Genomic DNA, 15,183 nt, shown 5'->3' on the forward strand with positions numbered 1-15,183 from the left:
AGCCCCCTTTGAGCCCCTCTGAAATTGGGAGAAGTCAAAAATCACCCTCCCACTGGGGGCTCGCTCCAGAACCTCCCTCCCTGCACATGGCCCCAGAGTCCCTAAAGCCATCTGAGTCAGGAATCCTGCCTACCCAGATGAGCCCAGAGGCCACCAATGCTGCCTGTCATCCTTGCTAGCCCACACCCATCCCTCTCCCTCCCCACCACGGCCCCAAACACAGCCCCGGGAGAAACAAAAGCAAACTCAAGGGGGAAACAAGGCAGGCCACAGTGCCTTTCCTTCGTGCACCCTTTGCATTGTTCCTCCCCAACCCTCATGCCCACAGGGGCATGACCACCAACAACTCCCCGGCTTCGCCCTCCCCAGCCCCCTCTTCCCCCAGGTGTTGTGTGCATGGGCACGTCCGGGATTGTCGTCTTTGTGTTTCCTTTAGTTTCCAGCTGGATCGCACTTCCTTGTTGACTCTGTCCTGGAGTTCCTTGCTCTTCTGGGAGATTAGGCTCGACTGACTGGCCACCAGCCTCACTCACTCCAGCTCTGACCCTGCCATGCAGGCCCCCCTCAAGGCCCACCGCCCTCTGCCTGCCCTCTGTTCCAGCCCCTGGGGTGCCCCCTGGCCTCCCCACACCTGCTCCCCAGACTGTGGCCCCGGCAGGCCCTGGCCCCTTCCTGGCCCAGCCTTCCCATCTCTGTGCATGGTCACGGCCTCCCTTCCAGGTCTCTCGTCTCACACTGTCGTGACCCTCATGACGAGCTCCCGGCTCCCGCCCTGGGGGCTCCGCTGTTCATGAGGTCGTAAGTGACTCAAGATGTGCAGGATGGTATAAGCACAGTGGTGATCGGACAGAGGGCCTGAGGGGTGGCTGGCCACCCGGGCAGGGCCTTCCTCAGGGCCCGGAGTGCCCCCGGCCTCCTCTTCTGAGGAGGGGGCATTGGCCTGGGTGGCTGAGGAGGTCCGGGGATTTGTCCTGCCTCCCGACTTTTGGTCCTCCAGGTCTTTTGTCTTGTCATAGTTCAGCACTTTCCACTGCTGGTTGACAGCCTGCCAGCGTTTAAAGATGCGGTACACAGAGGGTCCCTCGTGCACGATGAGACCTGCGGCACCAGGGAGAGAGGAAAGCAAAGGCTGAGTAAGAGACTGGAAGTCACTGCTGGAAAAAGTGTCTCCCTGTGCATATCAACTGAGAGATGTTGGAGCAAACTAGATTTGTACCAGTTTGATTTGTTCTTTTCAAGCCTCTCTTTCAGCTCTGAGCCATAGGGCTACCATCCCTGTATTTCTAGGCTCAGTGAGTCCTCAGAAGGAGAAGGTGGAAGGCTGCCATACCTAGTTCATGAAATGGTGGTGTACCTATGTGCAATGCCTTTGCCTACCTCTCCTCCACCCCTCGCACTTCTTGGCTTGACAAAACCCCAAATCATCATCCATTGACAATTTTCCTACCTCTACCATGTAGCCGCGGCCCCAGCACTTGGCGGATGTTGAAGGAACCGTGTACTCTCAAAGGCACCATGAATGGTACCCACGGGCATTCCGTACCTGCCAATTGATGTCTGGAATTCCACCAGTTAACTCTTTGCTGCTTAACAAATAGCCCAATGGTACTGAACTACATCCCTGGGAAAGACAACTTGGACACAATTATCCTGGCCAGAAGCAGTGTAGAGCCAGAAAGAAGCCACGGCAGACAACCAGGCAGATGAAGATTGATTATGTGTCTAGTATGTGCCAAGCACTGGGGCTGGTGCAGTGAGCAGGACAGACAGAGTCCTGCCCTCCGAGAGCTTATATTCTAGTGGAGAGATGTGCAGCAGACTCATAAACAAACACGTGAGACTATTTTAGGCGCTGACGGATGCTACGAGGAAGATAAAATAGGGTTAAAGAGGCACTGGCTATAGACACTGAGGGTCCTGCTTTATCATCAAGAGGAGAGGGTGGCAGGAAAGGCCTTTTGAGGGGAGGTGGTATTTACGTTGATATGTAAATGATGAGAAGGAAGAAACCATGCAAAAATCTGGAGAGGGGGCATGTTAGTGACAGGAACTGCAAGTGTGAAGGCCAGGAAATGGGAATGGAATGCACATGGGTCAGAAGAAAGGTCAGTGTGGCCAAGGTGCAGTGATGAGTGGGAAGTACAAAGAGAGAGAAGGGGGTGCAGAGGCCAATATGATAAGGCCTTATAGGCCATGGCAAGGGATTTTTTATTTTATCCTAAGTATAATGGGAAGCCACTGAAGGGTTTTAATGGGGGGCAGGGTGATGTGATCTGGTTTATCCTTCAGAAAGTTCATCCTGGCTCCTGTGGAACTGGATGAGGGAAACGAACAGGAGCAGGAAATGACAGTGATTCAAGCAGGAAGGGATGGTGGCCCAGGCTAGAGTTATAGCAGAGGGTTCCATGAGAAATCGTGTGGTCAGGACATATGTAGAGGTAGAGCTCACAGGCTTGCTGACAGGTAAGGTATGAGTCAAGAGAAAAATCTGGACAACTCAGGAGCTTTTGGTGGTGGTGCCATTTGCTAATATGTGGACGGCAAGAGGGTAGGAGGGATGGATTTATGTGGCAGTGGTCATGACTGTATTAGTTTCCTATTGCTGCTGTAACAAGTGATCATATACTTAGTGACTTATAACCACACACATGTATTCTCTTATAGTACTGGAGACAGAAGTCTAAAGTGAAGGTGTTAGAGGACTGGTTCTTTCTGGTGGCGTTGAGAAGAGGATCTATCTCCTTGCTTTTAAGTTTCTAGAAGTTGCCTGCATTCCCTGTCTCTTACCTAGATGGCTCCACATCTTTGTTCCAATGTCACATCTCCTACTCTTCTGTCAATGTCTCTCTCTGTCTTGCTCTTATAAGAACACTTGGGAGTGCATTCAATCTACCCAAATAATCCAGGATTCTTCCCCTAGTTCACAGTTCTTAAATTAGTCACATCTGCGAGTCCCTTTTGCCATATAAGGTAACATTAATAGTCTGCAGGGATTAGGACCTGCATGTCTTTGGGGGCCATTATTCTGCCTGCCACAGTGATTAGTAGTTATATTTTGGTTATGGTGATTTAAAATGGCTGATAGAAATCTCACTGGAAGATCCAGGTGGGCAGTTGGACATATGAGTCTGAGTTTAGGGAGAAGGCTGGCCTGGAGGTAGAAGTCATTAGTGTAGAGGTAGACTCTGAAGCCTTAGAAATGGCCCAGATCTTCTGGGGAGAGAAGGTAGACAGATAAGAGAAGAGGGCCAATGGCAGATTCCTGGGCCTTCTCGTGTGTAGAGGTTTGGTGGAGGTAGAGCCAGCAAAAGAGGCTCTGAAGGAGCAATAAGTGATATAAACACAAGACCAGCAAGTGTATAGACCCAGAAGTCTAGAGAAGGATACATTTCAAGAAAGAATGTGTGCTAACTCTCAGATTCTGTTGAGTGGGCAGCTCAGGTAGAATCAAGAGTGTCCACTGGCTTAGTAGGCACAGGTGGAGGGAGGATGATAGACGTACAAATCAGATAGTTCTCATCCAAGTGCCTCTGTCTCTTCTATAATTTCATCAGCTAAGATGGACGGGATACGGGAGGAAGTGTTGAAGATTCATGGAGAGAAGAAAAGTGGGAAATCATTATCTTGGAAAGTGGAAGACTGAATTTACAAAGGAGATATGAAATAATTGTTTAACAGTGTTGACAATTGAGGTTTGTGGCCACAAATTTGAAAAGAGTTGTGTGGTTTTTCTCCATACCTTCAACTGCTTGCTAGGTGCACCTATGGAGTGAGAAAGCTGAGTTTAATCAGGATAGACTTTTCCCAGGCAAGTGAGACAGGCAAGAGAGGACACAGAATTATGGATGTTTGCAAGGTTGTGGTTGTCACACTGGCCCATGAAGTCTGGGCTGGAGAGGAGGAAAGTGATACACAAAAGGGATAAGGAAAAATGGAAAGTTATAGGGTCAATGCCAAGAGGTCTCTTTGAAGTTTTAGAGTTAATGAACTACGGGAATGGGATTGGGGGGTTGAAGCTCAGAGAGCAGGATGTTTAAATCCAGAATTTGAAAATGGTGTGGTTCTTGGTGATGATGAGGTCTAGGGAATGTCCACTTGGGCAGGGGCTGAGGTGGGCTAGAGGAAAAGACCTGTGGAGTAATGAGGTAACCAAAAAGCTGGACAGATTATCTGCATCAACCATCCTCAATGCTATCAGACCAAATGCCCCCCTTTTAAAACAAATATAATTTAATATCCCCTTTCTTATCCTGAAGTGAAATTCATAAGATAAATAAGCTACCATGATTTTTTAAAAAATAAATTAATGTGATGCCCTAAACAGATAATGTAAAAAAACCAAAAACACAGGAGAAGTCATTTATAACCAGACAGTATGGATTTCAACACAAATTCTGGGGCACAACTACATTAGAAAACAAACAAAAAAAATCTCAAAGATTTCCAAAATGTCCCCTAGGGGATGGTACCAACCTCTCCTGAGAGCTACTGATCACAGGGATGCTACAGACAGGAATGATGGGAGGGAATGTATGAACTAGGTGCCCCCAGGAATGTGAGGAATGAGTAGTCAGCCAGCAGTCAATAGCATCAAGAAGGGGAAAGTGTCATCAAATATGGTTACATGCACTTCAAAGGGACTGAAGCTTCTGAAGGATAAAGGCAGAAAAGCAGTTTGGAAGTGGTAACGGGGAGAAAGGAGGTTGTGGACTTCACCTCCAGGACCCGTAGAATAGAGTATATGGGAGAAAAAGCAGCTACCACTTGAGACAGCAAGAAACAGTGCCCTCAGAAGACAGCTGTTTCAATGAAAGAAACACTCACAGAAGTTGCTAGTGATGGACCATGAGGTCCAGAGGAAGGGCTGGGAAGATGGAGCCAGTTAAGGGAAGCACATAAAAGGAAAGGGGTGATTGTCCATATCATGAGGGTAGTCTGGGAGGCTGGGCCCTGTGTTGGGGAGTGAGAAGACTGGGCATTCACCCCGTAGCAACTGTCAGTGGAGGGGAGGCTGCTGGCCTGGCCTCTGGGGGGAAGAGCTGACTCACAGCAAATAACAATGAGTCACTCCAGCCTCCTCAATGTCAAGCAGAGATGGGATGGAAACATCTCAAAGCTTCTCCAACCTTGAACACACTGTGATTCTAGGAGACAAGATAGCCACCCACTGCTACTCTTTCCTCTAATGTGACAACAGTTCCTGAAATTGCACTCTGGCATCAAGTTTTCCAGAGTTTGTTAGAGAGACAGTCTCCCTGTGGCCCAATTGTTCCTAATCTCTTGGGTCATGTGCCCCTTTGAGGATCTGATGAAGGCTAAGGACCATCTCCCTGGAACAAAAACCACACAGATGAATCTAGGAATTCATAAATCTGAAGACCACCAATGGGCTCCTTGATATGGCCTATCTGATACAGGACAAGGAGACATCTTCTCTGCCCCGTTTCATCATCCTACCCCACTTACTTCCTTCAACCTTGTGAATACGTGTCCTGTGTTCATTATTTCCACAAGCCTATTTGAGCACCTCAATGTTCTTTTCCCAGACTATAAACCCCTCAAGGACGGAGGCCAGGAATGGTTGAGGGTTGGGCAGCCAACACAGTAGTAGGAGCTTAACAAAGCCTCAGTGACAATGGAGGAGATGGGGGCCTCGGGGAAAGAGAAGCAAGATCTTTTGAAGCCCCAAACTAACTCTTTCCAATAACAGCCACTACACTTGATTCTTAATTAGCTTCTTGATCAGACAATTTTACCCTGATTGAAGAGGGTGGCTTAAATTTTTGGTCTGAATGCCACCTTCTAATTATCTAACTGTCTAGTGTTCAGGAAGTAATTAAACCACTTTAATGGATAGATGGCTGAAGGGGGGAAGGTGCACCTGTTTTTGAGATAATGCTTGTTTGGCAAAAATGGGAAAAGCACGAACTACCTCATTCCCATCCACTGCTCTTAGCTCTCTCTGCTTCTTGATCTACAAATTACTTATTGATTCCTTGGATGGCAGAATAAAAACAAAACAAAAATGGAGTAAGGTGGGCGGGGCTCATCGGATTGGGATGGATGAAAATAGGCAAGTTGAAGAGATGGGAGAGAAGGAAGATGGGTTGGAAGTGGCAGCGGATGGAGAGAGAGGCTGAAATTAGAATAGGAGGAAAGAAAGCTACTGGTGAAGGGAGGCAGAGAGGCAATAGAAAAAGATAAACCATATGGGAAACTCAGTGTGTTTTGACTGGTCCTTCTCTGGCATTTTTTGTTTCATTTAACAGTGACTTCATAACCACCTCCAAGGTGCCCAACCCTGGACTGTATTTGTGGGAAATCCAGTTCCAGAAGAATTGCCACCTTCATCTCCCTGACATCTCCCCACCTTTGAGGGCAGCTCTTCCTCACATCGCTGGAGGCTCCACAACTCTCAGAACACTTTGCTTGTCATCATCTCTCTTCCCACTGGCCTCCAGTGGAAGTGGCCCTTTGGTTAGCCCGTGAGAAGGGAGGCAAGATGGCCACTGTGAGTGGGTGGTCCTGTCTGCTTGGCTCCCCCTGCCCCTAACTCACTGCTGACCTAGCACTCTCAGGAAGTCCTCAATCCTTGCTTGGCATTACCATCCCAGTCCTGCCCTGCTGAATATTGGCCAATGGCTCTTGCTGTGTCCAAAGCAGTGAGATACCATTTAATTCTATTTAGATATTTCCTGAGTACCTACTATGTGCTTCTCTGAACACCTGTGATGGAACAAAAGCACTGGTTCTTAACACGTATGGAGTTAACAGGTGAAGGCTAACTGAGAAGTCTGCAGAGAAGCCTCTTGTCCCCTCAGCAATGCCCAAATCCTCCTTCCTGCCCCTTCTGTCCTGCTGGTATCCTGATTTTGGTGGAAAAAAAGTTACAGACAACTGTGCAACAGTGCTTCTCAACTTTAGCATGCATCAGAATCCGCCAAGGAGCTTGTTACAACACCGGGTCCCGGGCCTACCTCCAGAGAGTCTGAATCAGTTGGTCTTAGATGAGGCTTAAGGACTTGCATTTCTAAGCCGCTGCTGCCTGTGTGCTGACCACACTTGAGCAGCCCTGCCTATAACATGGTCCTTACCTGGGCTACTGCCTCATGGAAGGCTCTGAACTTTGGTCAAAGAAAGAGCTATATGCAATTTTTTTTTTAAAGATTTTATTGATTTATCTGACAGAGAGATCACAAGTAGGCAGAGAGGCAGGTGGAGAGAAAGGAGGAAGCGGGCTCCCCACTGGTCAGAGAGCCTGATGTGGGGCTCGATCCCAGGACCCTGGGATCATGACCTGAGCTGAAAGCAGAGGCTTTAACCCACTGAGCCACCCAGGCACCCCTATATGTAATTTTTTTAAAAAGATTTTTTATGTATTTATTTGATACAGCAAGAGAGGGAACACAAGCAGGGAGAGTGGGAGAGGGAGAAGCAGGCTTCCCACTGAGCAGGGAGCCTGATGTGGGCCTTGATCCCTGGACCCTGGGATCATGACCTGAGCTGAAGGCAGACACTTAACGACTGAGTCACCCAGGCACCCGAGCTGTATGTAATTTTTTAAAAAGTTTTATTTATTTTTTGGGGAGAGAGAGCACAAGGGGAAGGGAGGGCCAAAGGGGGTAAGGGAGACAGAATCCCAAGCAGACTCCCCACTGAGCATGGAGCCCAGTGCGGGGCCCGATCTCACCATCCTGGGATCATGACCCAAGCTGAAACCAAGAGTCAAGGTGCTCAACCCACTAAGCCAGTCCGGCGCCCCAAGAGCTATAAGTAATTTTTTTTAAATGCTCTAGTTCCAGATGAGACAGACATGGAAACATGAGACAGCTAAAGAAATGGATACTTCCCTTCTAGACCCAGAAGACTTTGGGTCGCACAGTTCAGAGGCACCTCACACAGCGGACATTCAGAGTTTCTGCCACCTACTAGCCCTAGGGATTTGGGCAAGTCACTTCCTCTTCCCAAGCCCCAGGCTCTTCAGTAATGGGACTGATACCTCCTTGCTTACAGGGCTGTTAGGAGATTAAAAAGAGGTAATGAGTCCTGTGTGCTCTTGCTTGGGGCTATGCCCAAGCCATGTGATACTGATTGTTGTGGGGATGGGGCTGGAAATTACAGGCCAGAAAAAGCCCACTGGTATCTTTTCCTCCTCCTTTATTGCCAATCCGGTTCCCAAGCGCAAACACCTGTTCTTCCGACTCCTAACTGCCCTTCCCAATCCTCAGTCTGAGTCATTGTTTATGCATGAATAAGATGCTGGAGCTGAGAGCAGCGCTAGGGGCCAGCTGATTCTGCAGATGCGGTGACTAGCCTCCACTCCTGGCTCCCCTCCTACCACGAAGAGCCTTCCACAGTGCCAGGGGAAGGGTGCTCCCCGCCTGCAGAGTCCCCCGCTGTCACACGGCTACGGGGCAAGACTTCACCCTGAAGCCCCACCACTGCCAAGCTCAACTTCCCAATGCAACCCCTTGAGGGCCCAGCCCTGTCAGAACCTTCACTGAAGAACTTATCAAGCAAGCGTGGAAAAGAAATCAGTCTAACTGGCTAGTACTGGGGGGCCAGGGGCTAGGAGGTGCTGTCATGAGATGGCATCTGCCATTCTCCATGGTCATGACTTTGTGCTCCTCACAAGTGTAGCTAGGCTGGGCTCCTGGGAGCCCCTCTGAGGAGGTGGCGAGATAGGATTCTCAGGCCTCCTTTGGGCAGGCTCACCTTGACCCACATGCTTTGGGTCTTAGTTTGAGTTACTCTTTCCGCAATAAAGACCCAAAGAAAGATTTCAATGTGGGTGAAGCAAAACCACCTTCCCTTTGTGTTTCTATCCTGTTGATGCCTCGTCCATGTCCAGGGAGGGGCTGTCCCCTTGGAGGTCCCTTCTATTAGAATGCCCTTCCAAGCAGGGTCCTTGCTGGACTGGTTGACCTTGGTAAAGCTGGACAGGATGTCCCTAAGCACATCAGAGCCAGGACCATCCCGATCCCTCTGCCCACTCAAGGCATTGCGGAGACCCTTGAGAAGACCTTAGCAGGAAAATCATAAGAGCGCTGAGACTCCTTGAAATGAATGAGCTCAACTCAGTAGGACTGGGTAGGGAAGAAAAATATTCCTGGGGCGCCAAATATCCCTGCATTGGTATAAGCGAGGGATCCATTCCTGGAAGTGTGTGTGTGTGAAGCTATGTCCCAAGAAACTGTGGGTTTTTTTCTGTGGGGGTTATCTAAAAGCTCAGAGCTATCACTATCTGGAAAGATACAGACAGAATTGCATTTCTCAGCCACTCTGGATGATGGTGATGGCGATGATAGTACTTATGGAATGCTTACCATGTTTTGTCACACTAAAGGGCTTTGCAAATATAGTCTACATCTCACAGAAATCCCCGTAGGTAGGTGGTATTATTTCCACTCAACAGAAGAGGAAACTGTGCTCAGAGAGGCTTAGGTGTTGTTCAAAGACACACAGCTTGTACATGTAATGGGACATAAACTTAGGTTCATCTTGAAACAGAATGGTGCCATGTGTCTGGACTCCTTCCTCCTCTATGTTCCAGGTCGTGGGCTCCCTGAGAGAGAAGCTGTGGAGATAATTTTTTATAGTCTCTATGTATGAGTATATAATTTCTATTTCAGTTCACAATAAGATGTCTTTTGTGTTATGCATTTACAAAATGTGTTACCATGTTAGAGTGGTTAAGGATATTGGCTTTGAAATCAGATGAAACTAGGTTCTAGTTGTATGACCTTGGTTGATTTACCTTAGCCTTAATTATTTTTATCAGGAAAATGGGCATTTTAATAATATCTACATATAAGTTCGTAGGGAGTAAATAAGATAATGCACATAAAACACTTTTAACATTTGATACATAATGAATAGTAAATTTTAATTATTATTTTATTATCATATTATGAAATAATGACTTCATCTTAAAGAAGTTATGTTAAAGTTACAAAAGTAGTTTATTTAAGCAAATGTGCCAAAATTCTATAATTAAAAATAGTTCAAAATCCCAGGATTTTAAAAGACTACCCCTGAGAGGTGCCTAGGTGGCTCAGTTGGTTAAGCATCTGCCTTCAGCTCAGGTCATGATCTCATGGTCCTGGGATCAAGCCCCACATTGGTCTCCCTGCTCAGTGGGGAGCCTGCTTCTCCCTCTCCCTCTCCATGTATTTTCTCTCTCTCTCTCTCTCTCTCTCTCTGTCAAATAAATAAATAAAATGTAAAAAAAAAAAAAAAAAAGACTACCCTTGGAACTGGGTATTCTTTCTTAGGCTGTCCTAGTGCAGAGCTTCTCTGGAAATTTCTCAAAGACATAGCCTGTGACAGACATGACTGTCTCTCCACCAAAACCCAACTCTTCTCTTCCTTAGTCCAGAGTTGCCACAGAGAACGAATGACTTTTCAGCACTTTGTACCTATAGGGAGCAGGGTGACCAAGACTACATGTGAGCATGAGTCAGGCCAAGGTTGAAGAATGGGTATTGAGGGGAAAGTGTGTGTGGGGTGTGTGTGTGTGTGTGTGTGTGTGTGTTTTATACATCCTTGATTTTAATTTCTATTCACTGGAAATTAAAGATTCAAAAGCCTAGGGGATAATAGTCACAAAATGGAAGGAGCCTGGGTCCCTGAGTCTCTGTGTGGAGGAGAACTTCCCACTGATCAGGAACTTCTACTGTATTAACCACTGAAATTATATATATATATCTGTTGGAGATACTCTAAAATACATGTGCTAGGGTAGAGGTCACAGAGAAAAGCAGCTTTGGGTTCAATGGCATGTTTCATGTCATCCCTGAACTGTATTACCAGATTAGGTTTTTTTCCTAGCCATAGACCCCCTGTCAACAGACAGACATGCCACTCCTGAAGCTGTTCCCATGACTGTACTATAGGCACTGAAGACAATTCCCAAGAGGTGTCCCTACACTATTTTGAGCCCCATTGGCACACTGGAGTAAATGAATTGCCTCCCAAGGGGTCTCCTTTGAGGGGGACAGGGCTCATTTGGTGTGTCTGCTTCTAAATCAGTCATCTGCATTTACCGAGCAGTTAGCAGCTCAGCAGGGAAGAGAGGGGGCCTTGCATAGGAAGCCCTGGTCGGGGAAGGCAGGGGGTGGGTGGAATATGAGTTAACAGTTAATCTGGAGAGTTGGAGAGGCCATATGCATTTAATGGAACCCAGACTAAACATCATCTTGGCCATTTACATGGCTGAGGCTTATCAGTTGTTTGGTCTGGCCAAACATGATTGGGAATCCCCCCCACCACCATGGTGGTCGACCTCTGTGAATTATGACATCTTCTTATCATGGAAGTGACTTCAAAATCCTCAAATGTCAGACCTAGAAGTACCCTGCAAGTTATCAGGTTCAACTGTCTCATTTTATAGATGACTTAACTGAAGTATAAGAGGAAGAAGCAACTTGCCCAAAGTCACAGAAGTCATGGAGAATCTAGTCTTCAGACCTAGATTTTCTACTTTCAAGTCTCTTCGGGGGTACTAGGCTGTCTTCTCTATATTTTCAGTTTATTAATCAGAGAATTAAAAGGTTTGACAGATGGGGTCATTTCTAACCCAAGGGAAGGAAGAAAAGAAGGAATATTTCTACCAGGTGTTTTTTAGTTAATGTGAATTAAAATTAAGTTTGGGGGTGCCTTGGGTGGCTCAGTGGGTTAAGCCTCTGCCTTTGGCTCAGGTCATGATCTCAGGGTCCTGCAATTGAGCCCCTCATCAGGCTTTCTGCTCGGCAGGGAGCCTGCTTCCTCCTCTCTCTCTGCCTGCCTCTCTGCCTATTTGTGATCTCTCTCTCTGTCAAATAAATAAATAAAATCTTTAAAAAAAATTAAGTTTGAAAAATCATGTTTTTGTGGTCCTGCCACCCTCACCCTTTGCCCATTTACTATAAATTAGAATTTGAATTCCTTTATCTCAGAGGGCAGACACCAAGTATCTCTAAATTATAGGAAAGAACTTCAATGAACAGCAGACAGAAGAAGCTTTAACAAAAGATTTTCTATAATTTTGCAAATTACCATATTCCACTGTTTTAAAGATTTGGAACAATCTCAGAAATGCTCTCCTTCTTCTCCCTGACCACATCCCACTCACAAGTGAAAAAATAAACATGATAAGGATGAGGTCCTCATTTTTGCAGATTTGACTTTTTGGTGGCCAATCTCTTGAGTCTGTGGAGTGAAAAAAAAATGTTTTTGGTGCCAAAGACCTTAATTAATTTGCTCTTGTTAAATCCTAATAACTTGACCCACTGGAGCAGAGACTGTCCCATTTGTTTGCTGGGAGGCTCTGTCAGCTTTTCTGCTGGGGCAGACAGCATCGTTAGAGGTAACAGAAGAGGAGCCAGGTGGCAGGAGGACATTCTATGTAATCAGATCTTCTCATTGAAGGAACATGGGTGAGGGAACTAAAAGCCTTCAAGAAGAGGCACTGCTCCATATAACAGCAGACTCTCAATTACGTGAGGGCAGGGTGTCAGGCTTTCTAGGCTGTGACTGGTTTCTGGTTTTAACAGTTTCCACAAACCTTTAATGAGTGCCTACTCCAAGGGGAATCTATCCAGATCAAGTGCCCCCCCAGCCTGGTCACTGATATTTATGATGCCTGTTCCTTCCCATACGCCATTGTATTCAGTCTTCTCAGCAATGCTCTGAAGATGGTATTATTAGCCTATTTCACAGATGAGAGAAGGGAACCAGTGGTTACACAAATCACTCAAGGTCCCAAGGTTAGTAAGAAACTGAGCAACATGGGGTCCAGACCCTTATGTAGCACACTCCTGCTGCTCCAGAGACCCACCACCCTGACTTTTGTGACTCATTCCCTCCCTTTTTTCTCATTCTCAGCATCCATCTCTTAAGTGTATAATGTTCTCCAGATCTCCATCCTTATCCACCTACTCTCTGAATGCTCCTTCTAAGTTGTCTTGTCAAAACCCACAGCTTTACCCACCTCATTGTTGACCCCTAAACCCGTGTTGTATTATCTAACTTCCTACAATTTTATTATCCAACTGCCTACAGAAACCTTTCCTTACTTTCCTCCCCCCTCTTCCCATTAGTCACCGATCCTCTTCAGAACTGGTCCAGTGCCCTCAAATCTTCCTCTATCAATAGGAAGCCGTAAAATGCCCTTTCCTTCTTTCTACCCCCACAGAGACTCCTTCCTGGCAATGCCTTCCCCTCTTTGCAGCCCATAATGTACTCCCTGTCTCTTGCTTCTCTTCTACTGCGAACTCTTTGGTTAGGAACTTCCTCTTACCTTACTGCCTGGATTTTAGGCTTGTGATGGACTTTTCATTTGAAGCTTTTGACAAAGACTTACCTTTGGTTCCCCTTTGCTTCTCCCATCGCCAACCCCATTCTCATGCTCAGCTGTGGTATCCCCATTCAAGCCAGACCCTGGGGTTCCTACTTGCTTCACAGAAGTTCACACAGTCTTACCTCATCCACATCCTAAGTGCTTCTCAAGGTCATGCCATACACTTCTTCCCACTGTGCTGTTTTGCACTTCTTTCCCTTTTGCTCAGACTATTACAAGCATTTTCCCACTGGCCCCTCTCTACCTCTAGTCTTTCCAGCTCTGGTCCATCCTCCCCACCATTGCCCGAGTTATCTCTTTAAAGCACACATATATCTGACCACACTTCTTCCCAGTGTAAAATCTTATCAATGCCTCCCTATCACCAACAGAATGAAGTCTGAGCTGCTTAGCCCATGATTCATGACACTGTGGGATTTGGCTTCTGCCAACCTCCACATGCCTATGGCCCATTACACACTTTCCCACTCTGGCTCTTGACGCTGAGCCACACACACCTGCTCGGAGTCTCCCAAAGGTCCCTGGTTCTCTCAAGTCTCTGTGCCTCTATACATGCTAGTCTCTCTGCTTAGAATGTTCTTTTCCTCTCTTCTGGACAAACTTTGCCCTATCTTTTGAAAAATAGCTGAAGGATAGAGTTCCTTCCTTCAAAAAGCCTTGCTGGACCACTCCAAAAGGGAGTTAATTTTTCTCTGTTCTGTTCATATTTTTCTCTGTTCTGTTCATATTTCTCTCTATGTTATAGTGGCTGTACTTTATTTGTACTTTATTTGTAGACTGGGAGCTCCTTGAGGGCAAAGACTGTGTCTCATTCATTACTTTATTAAAGTTCCCTAGTTTCTGGAAAAAAACATTTGGCCAGGAAATGCTACTGAGTGAATGAACATGACCATCCTGAGGACCTTCTGACTCATAAATGACAAATGATAAATGATTAACTTGTCTGCCCTTCCAGTGAAATATAAGATCCTTGAGAGCAAGTGACTGTCTTATTGGGAGTGCCCTTTCAATAAATATTTTTTAGTCATGAATGGGTTTCCTAAGTTCATGTTAACCAAGAGATGTAGCTTCCCCTGCCCTAAGTTCCTTCCACCAGAGTGTCTCACCAGGAGACAAACCACCCAAATTTCACCTCAATTTCTGTTTTTTTTTAAGAATTTATTTATTTATTGGAGAGAGAAAGAGAGAGCACAGAGGGAGAGGGAGAAGCAGACTCCCCACTGAGCAGGGAGCCTGACATGGGCTCCATCCCAGGACCCTGATCATGACCTGAGCTGAAGGCAGTTGCTTAACTGATTGAGACACCCAGGTGCTCCTCACCTCAATTTCTTAATCCTCTCACTCAGTTGGTGTCAGAATAGCACTGATCAAAAGGGAAGTGCAACAATGACTAAACTCCAAGACCCTGAATAAAGGACAGGAGCAGCTAGGGCTCACTAAACTTCTTATTGCTCAGCCATTACCCTATGAGTCAAGGTATTACTGGAACAATTTCCCTTCAACCTGCCTCCTCATCCAAGCTCTGCATTTACAATTTCACAGAGCAGTCAGAGATAAAATATGCAGTAGAAAGTGCCCAAGATTTTTGGTCTCATTCTCAGCTCTGTCATTTGTTTAGCTATGTGACCTGGAGCACAATTACTTTAAGCCTTTCCTCACCTGTTAAATATGGATCATAATACTTACCCTGCTCATCTTTGAGGGAGATTGTGCACTTTCTCAGTTCTTCTCTGCCCTTGCAGGGGTTTGGTGATTTGTTCTGTCCACAGTAACTTTGTTTTAGTCTTCATAGTGACATGGATTGATCTAGAAGTTAGGACTTTACTCAAGAGACATTTAATCTG

General features: G+C 46.3%; 1 protein-coding gene across 1 annotated transcript in view; it reads right to left on the reverse strand.

Annotated features, from left to right (window-relative positions):
- Nucleotides 1-417: 417 nt before the first annotated feature.
- The window catches only part of MARCHF4 (membrane associated ring-CH-type finger 4), a 105,852-nt gene continuing 91,086 nt past the window's right edge, over nt 418-15,183 (reverse strand). The window contains exon 4 of the mRNA XM_032847458.1: nt 418-1,098. Within this exon, the coding sequence (XP_032703349.1) occupies nt 731-1,098 (368 nt within the window). The 3' untranslated portion in view covers nt 418-730. The remainder of the gene's footprint in view (nt 1,099-15,183) is intronic.

The sequence above is a fragment of the Lontra canadensis genome, unplaced genomic scaffold, assembly GCF_010015895.1.
Source record: "Lontra canadensis isolate GAN:19392208 unplaced genomic scaffold, GSC_riverotter_1.0 scaffold188, whole genome shotgun sequence".
NCBI lineage: Eukaryota > Metazoa > Chordata > Mammalia > Carnivora > Mustelidae > Lontra > Lontra canadensis.